Source organism: Cucurbita maxima, unplaced genomic scaffold (assembly GCF_002738345.1).
Source record: "Cucurbita maxima cultivar Rimu unplaced genomic scaffold, Cmax_1.0 Cma_Scf00006, whole genome shotgun sequence".
NCBI classification, from domain to species: domain Eukaryota; kingdom Viridiplantae; phylum Streptophyta; class Magnoliopsida; order Cucurbitales; family Cucurbitaceae; genus Cucurbita; species Cucurbita maxima.
Genome location: NW_019272022.1, coordinates 5,871,883 through 5,886,139, shown reverse-complemented (window position 1 = coordinate 5,886,139; position 14,257 = coordinate 5,871,883). Strand labels below are relative to the sequence as shown.

Sequence of the window (14,257 nt, the reverse complement as noted above, 5' to 3'; positions counted from 1 at the left end):
TTTTTTTTTTTTTTTTTTTTTTTTTTTTTTTTTTTTTTTTTTTTTTTTTTTTTTTTTTTTGCTTAATCACGAGTGTTTTCATCGTCTTACCCTCACTAATCAGATGGGATAATTCTTAACCCTATAATATTTGATTTTGACGCGTTCTTAGCATATTTAATTTTCATGATAGATAGTCACCATAATTTTGAACCAACGACTTTATAGAGATTGGAGTATATAGCTTGCCTTCTGACCATTAGATCAACCCTCCACGGTTGTCTTATCAGGGTTATGTCAGTTTTTGAATTTGGGTTTAAACTTTCTGGAAGTCACACTGTCATGATAGATTGTGCGTGCCTTTACCATATGGCGTTTCCTTGTTGGTTTTATAGTTTTATTTGTGATCAATGTTCACAGTGGCCTTGGGTCATCTTGTAAATTTCAATATGATTTACTTGTTCATGTTTGTTGCACCAACAATTCTTTCACAGCTGTTTCAATTATGTGTGTGTCCTGACTCCTGAATTTTAACCATGGATCTTCATCTTCTATGTCTCTTTCTATTAATAGGGTGATAGGCTGCGACATACCATATTGGAGAAGATCCAAGCCAATCAACTCCAAACTCTTTCGATTGTGGAGGAAAAAATCATTCAGAAACTACAAGAAAAAGAAGCAGAGATGGAGTGTATTAACAAGAAAAACATGGAGCTCGAACACCGAATGGAGCAGCTGTCAGTGGAAGCTGGTGCGTTGCAGCAGCGGGCTAGATACAACGAGAACATGATCTCGGCCCTCAAGTTAAATCTTCAGCAGGTGTATGCTCAAAGCAGGGATAGCAAGGAAGGATGTGGGGATAGCGAGGTTGAAGACACCGCATCGTGCTGCAATGGTCAGTCACTTGATTTTCAACTGCTTCGCAGCAACAGCAATGATATGAAGGAGTTGATGATCTGTAAGGGTTGCAGGGTTAATGAAGTGTGCATGCTTTTGTTGCCTTGTAAACATCTCTGCCTGTGCAAGGAGTGCGAAAGTAAGCTTACCATTTGCCCTCTGTGTCGATCCTCAAAATTCATAGGTATGGAAGTTTATATGTAAAGTTGTACCTTGTGTACGATGCTCAATTCATATATACTTCTCTTGTGACAATTATGTATTTTTGTTTCCTTTAAATTGTTCACTATGTTGTAAACATTTCATAGGGCTGTCATACGATTTATGACTCCACATCTTGATATTGATTTGTATATTAACTATTTTTGATTTATAGTTAATATACAAATATTTAGAGAAATGAAATATATCTGTACATTGAAGGGTTTCTTTTCCCTCGTTTCTTGTAGTCTTTTCCCTTGTTCTTCAAAATCTGAGGAATGATCTGCTTGAAACAGATATAATACTAGCATAAAATAGCATAGGGATAAAACTAAGGATTTTCAAAGCTTCGAACATGATTTTAAAAGTGTTTGCTACAGAGAGGGTCCATCCTTATTCCTTTGCACCGTTTGGTAATTTTGCTTTGATACCAGTTGTAACCGCCCAAACCCACCTCTCTCTAATAGACTAACTCACATCTTCCTAATAGACACGTTTTAAAATTGCAAGGCTAACCGTTATATGGACTAAACCTTGCAATAAACCAACATTTCCTTGTTTATCAGGACAAAAATGGCATGTCTGTGAAATGGTTGAAGTGTCCCTTTGATTTAGGTGTTGAGAGGTAAAAATACCTCGTTCTTATTAAGGAATAAAAAAAAAAGATAAAAATTACCAAAAAGAGGGGCGCCTATTTTAAAGTGAATGTAGTTTTCAGTGCAACGGATTAAATGAAACCGTAACAGCATCCATGAATTCCTGATCAGCCTCGAGAGCACTCATGGCAGCCGGCGGAAGGCAGAGCTCCAGTTCTATACTTCCTCCTCCTTCAGAACCTGGGTAACACGCTACAGTCCCATCGAACTTATGAGCATACCCACTTCGAAGACACAGCGCCTTCCCCATTCCAAACACGTTCCCGTACTTGTTGAATCTGGGGGAACTTCCAATCATCACGCTCAATGGATCAAACATTCCGGCTATTTGGAATATCAACGGAGATTCCATCCATTTCTTCACAGCACCTCTCACTACATTATCCGTGTGGTTCACCACAGCCTCGTGCAATTTCCACGCCGCCCATCCAAGGTTGTTTTCCAGTAGCTCCTTCACCGTCGCTACTCCTCTTATTGTATGAATCGAATTCCCGAAGTAATTTTCCGATAAGGGTGGCTCCAATCTTGATCGGTTGTTTATTGCCATTATGCAACCGATGGTTTGATCTGGCGGTAGGCCACGGACTCGCGTTATGCATCTCCACATCAGCGCAGATAAGGACTGGAAGGACGAGATTTTATTGGTTTCGTACTCTGTATTTGCCTTTGCTTTCAGTGCAGCCACCGATTCGGAAGAAAAATGGAAGTACTTTTTGCTGAGTTGGGGCGCCTCGAATCTGCTAATAAATTGATCAGGGTCCGTAAATGGAAGCTTTAGAATTGGACCATGGCCCTCCGGGAACCAACGCTGGTGAATCGGTGGGCGTGAAATGGAAATATTGTCATCCCCTGCTTCAAATATTTCGGACCACATGTTGAAGAAATGCCAGTACGATGTTCCGTCGACGATGGTGTGGTTAGCGGAACACCCAATGAAGACGGCGTCAACTAATTCGGTGACCTGAACGGACAACAACGGCCTGGAATGACCATCGTGGTTGACTGCTCTGTCATGGTCAAAGAACGATTCGACAATCAACGGCACGTCAGAGGGTGAAAGAATATCAGAACTCGACATGTCGGCACGCGCGTGGATGAATTTGGCTCCGGGGCTGTTTTTGCAGTCCACATAAACGAGGGAAGAGCCTTCATCTTCATATGAAATCGTTGCGAGTCGTCCGGCGAGTGGGAAGAAATGAACGAGGGCAACTGAGAGTGAGTGCTTGAGCTTTTTCAAGAGATCGTCCATGAAGCGGCCGCCGTCGTCGACGGTGGCGGGAGATTTGGCGTAAAGCAGACCCTTTTGGATGTAGTGCATAGAAAGCATGGCAAGGTCCCATGGGCCAAGGTGATATGGATGCTTAGATTGTTCGGGGATGGTGTGAGGTTCGATGAAGCACTCTGAGATGTAGTGAATCATATTGTCGGAACAGTGTGGATTTGTGAGACGCCGGACTATCTATGTTCCGATGTGTCGTGTTGAGTTGGTTGGTTTAAATAAGAGGTGTAGGAAGGCTGATCAATTTTGACCAATCCTATTTGAAAATAGAAAAAACTTGAGAGAAGCCAAGATTGAACCGCAAGGGTTAGGCATTGGAAGATTCGTGGATACCTTCTGTGGTCAGCTTTTAAAACAGTGCGAGTGATGTAAACGAAGATAATTTGGATGCATAAGATGTAAGGTTACCAAAGTCTACATTAAATAGTATAATAACCAAGACATTCAACTTTGCATCATAAATATTCCAATGGTTTAATTCTACTTTTTATTTAAACTTAGTCTAAACCAGCACAAATTAAGGTTTTAAACGTGTTTATTAATTACAAAATAATAATTCGTTTCTCTCTCTCATGAAGGTAGGATCTTTCAATTGACCATAAGATATATAATCATTTTTCACATTAGAATGAAAGCTCCTTCTTATGTTTCCTTAACTATGAACTTGTTTATTTGCATTTGCATGCTAGAGTCATTTTAGTAGTCTTAATCAAGTTGTCGAGTAGAAAGATCCAAATAAAAAATTTAGACTTTTTCTTTTTTTACTCTTGATCTGGAACATTAAATGTGAAATCCCACGACACTAAGCTCCTCCCCGAATCTGTAGATTTGGTGGGGTCTTATATAGATCAGAGAAAGTATAGAGAGTGGGGTGGATCATTTCCAAAGAAAAACAACCATTTCTATACACACAAAGATAAAAAAACATTCAAAATGCAGCTCCTGGGTTTCAAAGTAAATCAAATCATCTTGAAAAATACACGATTTGTTGCATATTTTATGACATAGAATCATGATTCAAAGGGCTGAAAAGGCGAGGAAGAGACGACATTCATGAACTCCAAATCAGATTCCAGCATTGCCATATTTTGCGGGAGAAGGCAGATCTCTAAATCAATGCTTCCTCCTCCCTCGTTTCCTGGAAACGATGACACTTTGCCGTCAAATTTATTGGCATAACCACTTCTTAACGCCACCGCCTTTCCCATTCCGAACTCATTCCCATACACATTGAACCTCGGAGAGCTCCCCATCATGATACTATTCGGACTAAAAAATCGACCCAATTGGAAAGTATAAGGAGATTGCAGCCATTGGTCAAGTGAGTCTCTTAAATTCTTGTCGGTGATGTTCACCACAGCATCGTGCAACTTCAACGCCGCCCATCCAAGTTCTTTTTCAAGCAACTCCCCTGCTTTTGCTTCCGCTTTCACTGCTGTAACTACGTTGCCGAAGTAGTTTTCAGAAAAGGGCGGTTCTAATCTTGCTCTGCCATTCGCCGCCATCATGCAAATGGTGGGTTGATCCTCTGCTATGCGGCGACCTCGTGTTATGGATCGCCATACGAGTGCAGACAGCGATTGGAAGGAGGAGATTTCTTTACTGCCGCACTCTGTTTTGGCTTTTGCTTTCAATTTTGCAATTGATTCTGCTGAAAAGTGGAATATTCTCTCACGAAGTTGAGGCGCCTCGAATCTGCTGATAAATTGATCGGTGTGGGTAAAAGGGAGATTTATAATTGGACCATACCCATCAGGAAACCAACGCTTAAGAACTGGGGGACGCGAAATTTGATTTGAAGGTGCTTGAAAAATCTCAGACCACATGTTGAAGAAATTCCAGTAGGAGGTTCCGTCGCCGATGGCGTGGTTGAAGGAACAGCCGATGAAGACTCCGTCCAATAACTCCGTTGCCTGAATGGAGAGCAAAGGCATGGTTTGACCGTCGTAGTTGACAGCCCGGTCGTGGTCAAAGAAAGAGTGGACCACGGAAGGCACGTCAACGGGGGAGAGAACATCAGAAATTGTGGTGTCGAGGGCGGCGTGGATGAACTTGGCTCCAGGGCTGTTAACACAGTCTACATAGACCGAGATGGAAGGTTGATGATCGTTGATGGTGGAAGCAAGGCGGCCGGAAAGTGGGTAGAAATGTAGGAGAGCGGTGGAGAGGGAGGTTTTGAGGCGGTGAAGAAGATTGGGCATAAAAGTGTGTGGATGGTGATAGGCGTCGGGGGGTTTGTGAAAGAGGAGGCCCTTCTGGATATAGTGGGAGGAAAGCATGGGGAGATCCAAAGGGCTCAAATATAGTGGCTGCTTCGATTCTTGGGGAAGGCAATCCAATTCTGGTTTGACAAAGCAGCTGGAGATGTGACGCAGCGGAGGATAACGAGGGTTCATTTTGGTCGGAGTTTAAGGCGTTTGTGAGTAGCAGCAGGAAAATTGGTGCTTTTTCTTGTGGGAAGAGATGAGTGAAGAGTTGGTGTTTTGATGTGCGGCTTCGGAGAAGGAACCAACTGTAGATAATAAAACTTGGATTTTGCCTCTTCGAAATTTGAATCGGTTTCAGTATTTAGTTGGACACTCGTCATAGGTAAGTATCCACGTATATTGGGCCGCCATACAATTGCATACAACCCCACTAGGAACATGGAAATTTCATTGGTGCCACACTCTGCATTAGCATTGGCTTCGAGCTCGAGCTCCGTAATAGATTTAAACAGTTCAAGTCCACCATTAATCATTAATAAATATTATCCCGTTGATTAGGGAGAAGAAGATGAAATTAAAAAATAAAGAGGTCAAAAGTGTAAAAACAATGCTAAAAGAGAGAGGATGAAAATTAATCTCACAATTGTTTGAAATTTAATGGAAAAATTAGAAACTTGAAACCATCCGAACTCCAAGCTTGATCTTGAAAATACATCATATTACTGATGGAACAGATGAGGCGGGGAAGAGACAGCACTCATGAACTCCGAATCAGCCTCCAAATTCGCCATATTATGTGGGAACAGGGCGATCTCTAAATCCACGCTTCCTCCTCCTTCATACCCTGGATACGAACTCACTTTGCCGTCGAACTTGTTTGCACATCCACTCCGGACCGCCACCGCTTTTCCCATTCCAAATTCATTCCCATATATATTGAACTTGGGCGAGCTAGTCATCGACAAGCTGTTCGTTACAAAAATTTGATCCAGTCGAAAAGTACAAGGACACTCGAACCATTGCTCAACTGCCTCTCTGAACTTTTCTTTTGTGTTGTCCACCACGGCTTCGTGCAATTTCCACGCCGCCCAACCTAGCCCGCCTTCAACCACTTCCCCTGCTTTTGCACTCACTTTCAATGTTGTAATTACGTTGCCGAAGTAATCTTCCGATGTGGGTACCTCTAATTTTGCTCTGTTATTAGCAACCATTCTGCAAATCGTGATTTGGTTTTGTGGTTGGCGGCGAGCTCGTGTTATGGAGCGCCATACAAGCGCACTCATCGCCTGAAAGGATGAGATTTCTTCGCTGCCGCACTCTGCATTGGCTTTTGCTTTGAGCGCAGCAATAGATTCTTTCGTGAAGTGGAAGATTCTCTCCCTGAGTTCGGGGGCTTTGAATCTTATCTTAAACTGATCGGAGTGGGTGAAGGGGAGGTTGATAATTGGACCATGCCCATCAGGAAACCACCGCTTCCGAATGGGTGGCCGTGAAATTGAAACAATGTCATCTCCATCCGGTGGTAGTGACTGAAAAATCTCAGACCACGTCTTGAAGAAATTCCAGTGGGAGGTTCCATCGCCAATGGAATGGTTGAAGGAAGAACCGATGAAGATGCCGTCCAATAATTCCGTTACCTGAATGGATAGTAAAGGCAGGGTATGGCCATCGTAGTTGACGGCTGTGTGGAGGTCAGGGTCAAATAAAGAGTGAACCACTAAAGGCACATCAACAGGGGAGAGAAGATGCGAGATTGTGAGGTCGAGGGCGGCGTGGGTGAACTTCGCTCCAGGGGTGTTGACGCAGTCCACATAAACCAAGATGGAAGCTTGATGCTCATTAATGATGGAAGCGAGGCGGCCGGAAAGTGGGTAGAAATGAAAGAGAGCAGAGGAGAGGGAGCGTTTGAGGCGGTGAAGAAGAGTGGCCATAAAAGGGTGTCCATCTTCGAAGGCCTCGGAGGGTTTGCGAAAGAGAAGACCTTTTTGGATGTATTGGATGGGAAGGAGGTTAAGATCCCAATGGCTCAAGTAATAGGGCTGCTTTGATTCTTGTGGAAGGCATTCTATGTCTGGTTTGAGAAAGCACTCGGAGATCCGTCGGACTGAAGGATGTTGGGGCTTCATCGTCGTTGAAGATAGGTAGGATTCCGATAAGAACAAACCCACCGCCTCAATTATTTGTTGAAAAGTGGGGATATGCGAATCTTTTAAAACTGCCTTCATTCTTCACAATCATCACCGACACTCTTCCTTTGTTTCTACCCATCAGACAGTCTCACTCTAACTGCCCAACCCCAACCCCAGTTAATAAATATTGTCCAATCTAAGCCCGTTTAAGATTGTCTGATCTAACCCATTACGTATTGTCGTCAGCCTCACGTTTTAAAATGCGTTGACTAGGGAGAGAGGTCTCCACATCTTTATAAGAAATGTTTTATTAACCGATATGAGATCTCACTATCTGGCCCGATGTGGAATCTCACGATTCATCCCCTTGGGGCACAACGTTCTTGTTGGCACACTGACATCTTTATAAAGAATGTTTCGTTCTCTCTCTAACTGATGTGGAATCTCACAATTCCACCCTATGTAGAATCTCAGAAACTATCCCCTTGGAGGCTCAACGTTCTTGTTTGCAAATCGGTGAGCAAATATTGTCTGCTTTAGTCTGTCCGTTACGTATTGCTCTTGGTCTTACCATTTTAAAACGCGTCTACTAAAGAGAGGTTTCCACATTTTTATAATAAATGTTTTGTTATCTTCTCCAACTAATGTAGGATTTCACAATCTACTCCTTAAGGTCCAACGTCCTCGCCAGCACACTACTCGGTGTCTAGCTTTGATGTCATTTGTAATAGCCCAAGCCTATTGCTAGTAGATATTTTCTGTTTTGGCCCATTACGTATTGTCGTTAGATTCATAGTTTTAAAACGTGTCTACTAGGAAGAGATTTCCACAGATTTGTGAGAAATGTTTCGTTATCCTCTCTAAGTTAGGTGAGAACTAACTCTGGCCGTCCTCTTCTTCATCTTCACAGCTAAAAACTTCTAACCATAATATTTGAGTGGTTTTAATTTTAAATGTATAAATTTGTGTGGTAAATAATATTTATGGTTTAATAAAACACTTAATATTTTTGAATGCTACATGCTTCCTCCATACACATATTATTGAGTGACGTATTAATTGATTATTTCCAAATAATTGATGTATGACCCGTACGGAGTATAAACCATATAATACATTTTTGTCTCATCATGGGTTAGTGGGCGTGGAATTATGGATTTATTCAATTCCTCGAATATATTAGCAAAAAGATTTGAAGCGGTGGGGACGAACTTGTGTTTTAAATAACTGCTCGACACGTTACTGAATTATATCCCAACAAAACCTTCCCCGCATTGGAAACGGTTCGGTACGAAAGCGACAGCTCAGTGACGGTGAGTCACCACTCAATAAACACTACCATTCCTTTGACCTTTGACCACTTTTTCTTTTTTTACTTCACAGTACACACAACCTTAACCATGGTGTAATATTTTCGATTATATTCATGGAGGAGTGTGGAGTAAAAAAGATTAGCGGAGGTGTCGACTGCACCTGGCACCGACCTCTTTGTATGACAAATCATCATGGGATTCCGGCAATTATTAAGGTTGGTGTTGGTGTTGGTGTTGGTGTTGGTGTTTGGTGTCCGTATTAAATATAAACTAATATTTGTGGATATGGGTCGTGCATGGAAGCTGAGACGAAGATGAATAAAATGAAAAGATTATGGAAAGAAAATTGTACAAGATCCATGAAAAGCGGTGTGTTTTAATAATGCAAAATTCAATTGAGTTTCAGGGTCGACCCACATCCACGGCAGGAATTTTAAAGGAAAAAGAGAAAAGTCAAAGGTTTTGATTGGCATACTAATAAATGGAAGGAAAAAAAGATGAAAGTGAATGAATCCCAGTTTGGATCACTGGGTTACTAGACCGGTGAGAAAATTTAATTAAGATTTGACTAAAACCAATAAATTCACTGCGCTAGGAGTGACATTATATTTTTTAGATTTGTTTATTATTATTTTTTTTAAAGAATGTTTCGTTCTCTTTCACTTACGAGGCCAAAATTCAACATTGAGCCTGTTAGAAGTTGTTTGGTCAAACCCATACGCGAAGAAGAAAAATAGGGAGGTGATGTATAGGGTTTGGAGGGGCGGGCAGCGGTGGTTGGGGTGTGCGGTTGTCGTCCCCATGTTGGTGGTATTATAGGAAGATAAGGAAATGAAAACAAATGTTGGGTAAGGGTTGAACTGGAAGTGAGAATTCAAAAGCTCATAATATGAGAGGCCACCATCACAGCTTCCTCTCGCTCTCACATATATTGTGCTTCTTTTTTCATTCTGCCTTTGTTGTGGACTCCACAAGCATGTCATGTGCACCACTTGTTGTCCCCTCCTTCCAAACTCTTTTCTTTTCTCTTCTTTCTTTTGTTTCTATCCTTTCCCCATCTTCTCCGGTGGCCGTACCTGGAAACACTCATCCACATGGTCACGCCTCTCCTAATTTCTTCTTCTTCTTCTTCTTCTTTTTTTAAATAAAAAATAAAAGAAGAAACTAAACAATTCATACTAAATAAAATTAAAAAAAATAATAAAAAAAAAGGGAACGTCAGAACAACTATTTGTATTAGCCGATTTGGAGTGGTTACAATCGCAGAACTACAGCCGATCAAACGGAATCATTGGTTGGGATACGAGATTAATCGTCGTCTGAGCTTTCGGGGTTGGGGTACTGGTTTAAATCAGGCTTCTCCGAAATTTGAGAGTTTGAATTAGAGGCAAGTAGAGAGGTTTGGATGGCGTCAACCCTAGCGCCGATTTCGGTGGCTCTTTTGCGTATGGAGGCGGCTGACACATCCTGCAGCTGGTCCTCTTCGAAAATGGATTCCGGGAAATTCAGCCGGGCGGAGGGGCCTCGGAGGTAGAAGACGGCGGTGTCGTAAGCCCTGGCGGCGGCGACCGGAGTTGTGTAAGAACCAAGCCAAATCCTGGAACGCTTGTTGGGTTCTCTGATTTCCGCCACCCACTTCCCCCACTTCCTCATCCTTATTCCTCTATATTGCTTCTCTTGTTGATGCCTTTGCTTCCTCTTCTCTGTCGATGAACTTACACCCGAGCAAACTTGTCCTTCCATCTTCACACACCGCAACACCCCTTGTACCGATTGTGGGTATTTATAATTCTAAAAATTGAAAGATGAGAGCCATGAGAAAAACATAAAAACAGAACCCCAGCTGCAGTTTGAACAAACAAGATGGTGGCGCGCTGTTTGAATCTACTTATACATAGCTTTGGGATTGCCAGATTTATATTAATTCAAATAAATATAAATACATAAAAATACCCATAGAAGATAAAAAGAAGGGCGGAATTGTTTCCTACTTCGCTGCTTCTCTGTCCAACACCCACGCCCGCCACGTTGATCTTCCTTCAACACAAATCCAACTTTGGCCGACATATTTTATCACCGGTCATAAACATCCCTTTATTTCTCTATTCATTCTTTTTTTTTTCTTTTTCTTTTTCTTGGGCAAACTGAAATAACAGAAAGAAGAAAATATATATATACATGTTAACGTAAATAATACAAGAAGATGACGTGGAAAATAGGTAACTTGGATGGTGGACAAGTGGATGATGATGGTACAGCGTGGGAGCGAAGTAGCTGAGAGAAAAGTCGGCGGCGGTGGACTCTGTGTCCGTCCAAAACTTTCCGTCCACGCAATAAATTTATAAAATATTAATTTTATGCATGATTTGGAGGAATTAATTAGAATGGGAAGGCGGGGGTTCGAGACGGAGACAGAGACAGAGAGAGAGTTTAATTTTTATGACGTATTACGTGGGAGCAGTTTGTTTGGCAGTAGCTAATGAGAAGAGGGGATGGTCGGTTTGATTTTTTAAATATTTTGACTTTTCAATACACTTTAGCATAATTAAATTTAATTAATGCTTCATTCACCGTCTTAAACCATTATTAAAGTAAGTCATGGGCGATTCCTTTAGTAGATGTTGTAGATATTCACCGTCTTAAACCATTATTAAAGTAAGTCATGGGCGATTCCTTTAGTAGATGTTGTAGATTCATTCATATTAGCCTCCCCATTTGGATTTAACTCCTACACGTGTTACAATTAACAATAATTTCGCATTTTAATACAGAAATTAATTATTATTAATAATAATTTAGCATGCACTCTATGATGGTTTGAATCAAATTAAAAATATTGATAATAATTTTGGAAAATCCCAAAGTGGACAAGTTGGGAGTTGGGAGGGGCGAGTCGGCAGCTATGGTGCTATGTTACCTTTTGTCGTATTATTATTATTTTGTCATTATAGTTTATTTTGTTTAAAAAGATATGATTGGATGGGCATTGCCCAATTTGTAAATCCAATTCCTTCCCCACCATTATTACACTAATTTTCTAAGCCACACATTATTTATTTATTTATTTTATTTTTATATTAAGCCTAAACCACATTGTTGTCTTATTTCCCCATCCATATTTAAATTATATTACTCATTAATATCACTCCACCTTTCCTCTTCAATAACTATTCAATATATATACAAAATAATTATTATACAACTAAGTTTATTAAATCATCAGTTTCACGATACGAATAATAGATTTCTACACTTTTATAAAAAAATGTTTCATTCTCCTCTTAAACTGATGTGAGATATCCCGATAACTTCAAATAATTAATATATATTCACTTAACTAAAAGATTTAGAGATGTTTATAAAAAAAAAAAAAAAATTACTTTCAACGTTTTGGATAACATGATAAGGTGTGAAAACTATGTGTTCATGTGATATAAATAATTGTAGTTGACATTTAGTTTTGGATTTATTTCTTTGAGTGGGTCCCATACGATATATAATAATAATAATAATAATAATAATGTTTTACACTCCCACAAGACATACCTTGAATATTCTTAAAAAATATCTAAATTTTGAAGTTTTAGTCGCATAAATAAAAGGCTGCTGACATTAACGGGTTTTTTTTTCGTTATTATTGAATTATATAGATTAAAAAATGGCACAACTTTCTTTATTATTATTATTATTATTAATGTAACTTAATAGAGACCGAAATAACCAACATGTGAACAAATGTATAAACATAGGATTAGATTACGAAGGTGTGGTAGCGTAATTGGGGAAAACAAAAAGAATGTAAAATAATGATTACAACACTTGATCTGACCTGGACAACGGTGACTTCCAACTCAGCATTACAACTTCCCACGTCACTCAAACTCCACTCCCCTTGACAACCACTTTTGCTCTCCTTCTCCTCAATCTCTCCATGTCGACACCCACTTCCCTCTTCGGTTTGTATCTTGACTATCACACCGCCCACCCATCCCATAGCTTTCCATACCCATCAATCACTTCTCCCAACAAGTACAGAGCCAACCCCAGCTACTGTTCCCCAATCCAAATATACAAGGAGGGAGGTAGTGGGTTCACCTCCTTAACTAAAATAACCAATTCGTATGCTATAAGCAATCGGGCTCTGTTCTGTCCCTTGTGTAAATGCCAAATCATGGATGCCAGCCATCCTGATCAATCATTATCGCCAAGGGATTCACCGCCAACATAGATATCCTTTCTTTTCCAGCCAGCCCCTTTTCAAATCGCCACTCCGCTGCCTTGTATCATTGTGTACTTATGGAGACCCTGCGGGCAATTTCGCGACTCTCCTTTGGGCCTCAACTCAGATATTTGGATTCATAGTCCAACGATTCTGGCCCATGATCCTCCAAAAGCAACACGTGTCTTAAGTAGTGGGTGGGTACATATTAAAATGAAACACAGAATCTTGTGATATTGCGTATAAACTTTGGGTAATGATGTGTTTTAAAATTCTTTTCGTTGAATAATGCGTTTTTATAATTTGTTCTTAGTTGATACAAACAGAATGCTCATTAAACGCTGTCTCATTTGACAGAGAAAAAGAAAAGCAAATTAAAGGAGACTGCCAGCTAAGGGCAAGAAGAAGATGGAGGTTTCTTAGCCGGAGATCCCTAAAAATGATATTATATGAAGATATGTATGGCGGCAAGATGCAGCGAGTCACCCATGGAGGAAGAAGATTGGTGTCGCCAACACAACGTGCTTCCCATCTCATAAATTTTAAACCTTTTCTTTTCCACTCAAAAGAACCCATTTCAGAACAGAGCTGATTATCCAAAAAGTTCATTTTTTTAGAAAAAAAAAAATGTGGGATTTTGATTCCTCTGCTAATTCAATTCATAATACCGAAGAAAATGGGACATAGGGAGAGTTTGTTTCATTTGTAGCTTTTCTTTCAGATATTTTCCTTTAATATTTTAAAACCAATTTGGTATTAGAGTCAAACATCAAGTTGTGTGCCAGTAAGGAGTCTTGAAAGGGGTGGATATCGGGCAGTGTGCCAACAAGGACACTGAGCCTCGAAGGTTGTGGACACCAAACGGTGTGCTATTGAAGACATTGGATCCTAAAAGAAATGGATTTTGAGAGGAAACATTTTTTCAAGTATGTAGAACCATAGGTGGATTTGGCAGGTGATGGGGATGGGGTTTCAGCCGGCAGAAGCGGCCAATCATTGCATAAGCCGAATCTGTCTGCTGGAACATAGACAGTCGATATTGTATTGGCTCTTACTTGCATGGTTTTGCCTCCTCATACATCGATTGTGTTCTTCTATTTTTCCATTTTTTCTAAAATGAAAAAGGCTTCGCCATTTGCACTCATAATCCTCGAATCTTTGCTTTCACATTATTAACTGTGCACAGTGGTTGATATTATCATTAATAATGGAGCTACCCTCCCCTGCTCATTTCAAATTATAGCACCAGACATCCCCACTCCTTAACACTACCAACTCAATCATGTAAAAACCCTCATTAATTACTTTCTATCCCACCCATTTTTACATCCCCAACCACAAATTACTGTTCAAAGTTAGCACTTTGCGTAAGAACTT

General features: G+C 40.4%; 5 protein-coding genes across 5 annotated transcripts in view; 1 reads left to right on the top strand and 4 right to left on the bottom strand.

Annotated features, from left to right (window-relative positions):
• LOC111481145 (probable BOI-related E3 ubiquitin-protein ligase 2) overlaps window positions 1-1,306 on the top strand; it is a 2,798-nt gene extending 1,492 nt beyond the window's left edge. Inside the window, exon 4 of the mRNA XM_023126498.1 lies at window positions 553-1,306. Within this exon, the coding sequence (XP_022982266.1) occupies window positions 553-1,080 (528 nt within the window). The 3' untranslated portion in view covers window positions 1,081-1,306. The remainder of the gene's footprint in view (window positions 1-552) is intronic.
• Window positions 1,307-1,397: 91 nt separating this feature from the next.
• LOC111481133 (uncharacterized acetyltransferase At3g50280-like) lies at window positions 1,398-3,289 on the bottom strand. The gene is made up of 2 exons (XM_023126482.1): window positions 1,784-3,289; window positions 1,398-1,740 (listed from the first exon to the last, which is right to left on the bottom strand). The coding sequence occupies exon 1, from the start codon at window positions 3,151-3,153 to the stop codon at window positions 1,792-1,794; it is 1,362 nt and encodes a 453-aa protein (XP_022982250.1). The 5' UTR covers window positions 3,154-3,289; the 3' UTR covers window positions 1,398-1,740; window positions 1,784-1,791.
• A 629-nt stretch (window positions 3,290-3,918) lies between these two features.
• On the bottom strand, window positions 3,919-5,749 carry LOC111481132 (uncharacterized acetyltransferase At3g50280-like). Its single transcript, XM_023126481.1, has one exon. The coding sequence runs from the start codon at window positions 5,406-5,408 to the stop codon at window positions 4,023-4,025; it is 1,386 nt and encodes a 461-aa protein (XP_022982249.1). The 5' UTR covers window positions 5,409-5,749; the 3' UTR covers window positions 3,919-4,022.
• A 62-nt stretch (window positions 5,750-5,811) lies between these two features.
• On the bottom strand, window positions 5,812-7,440 carry LOC111481126 (uncharacterized acetyltransferase At3g50280-like). Its single transcript, XM_023126470.1, has one exon. It carries the CDS (start codon window positions 7,343-7,345, stop codon window positions 5,939-5,941), a length of 1,407 nt encoding a protein of 468 aa, XP_022982238.1. The 5' UTR covers window positions 7,346-7,440; the 3' UTR covers window positions 5,812-5,938.
• A 2,427-nt stretch (window positions 7,441-9,867) lies between these two features.
• On the bottom strand, window positions 9,868-10,811 carry LOC111481164 (ethylene-responsive transcription factor ERF011-like). The gene is made up of 2 exons (XM_023126518.1): window positions 10,615-10,811; window positions 9,868-10,452 (listed from the first exon to the last, which is right to left on the bottom strand). The coding sequence occupies exons 1-2, from the start codon at window positions 10,726-10,728 to the stop codon at window positions 9,970-9,972; spliced, it is 597 nt and encodes a 198-aa protein (XP_022982286.1). The 5' UTR covers window positions 10,729-10,811; the 3' UTR covers window positions 9,868-9,969.
• Window positions 10,812-14,257: the final 3,446 nt, after the last annotated feature.

Coding starts and splice junctions, on each gene's coding strand:
- LOC111481132 (XM_023126481.1), bottom strand. CDS start 5,408: ATGAACCCTCGTTATCCTCCGCTGCGTCACATCTCCAGCTGCTTTGTC.
- LOC111481164 (XM_023126518.1), bottom strand. CDS start 10,728: ATGTCGGCCAAAGTTGGATTTGTGTTGAAGGAAGATCAACGTGGCGGG. Junction 10,453..10,614: donor CTTCTTTTTATCTTCTATGG/GTATTTTTATGT, acceptor TTCAATTTTTAG/AATTATAAATACCCACAATC.
- LOC111481126 (XM_023126470.1), bottom strand. CDS start 7,345: ATGAAGCCCCAACATCCTTCAGTCCGACGGATCTCCGAGTGCTTTCTC.
- LOC111481133 (XM_023126482.1), bottom strand. CDS start 3,153: ATGATTCACTACATCTCAGAGTGCTTCATCGAACCTCACACCATCCCC.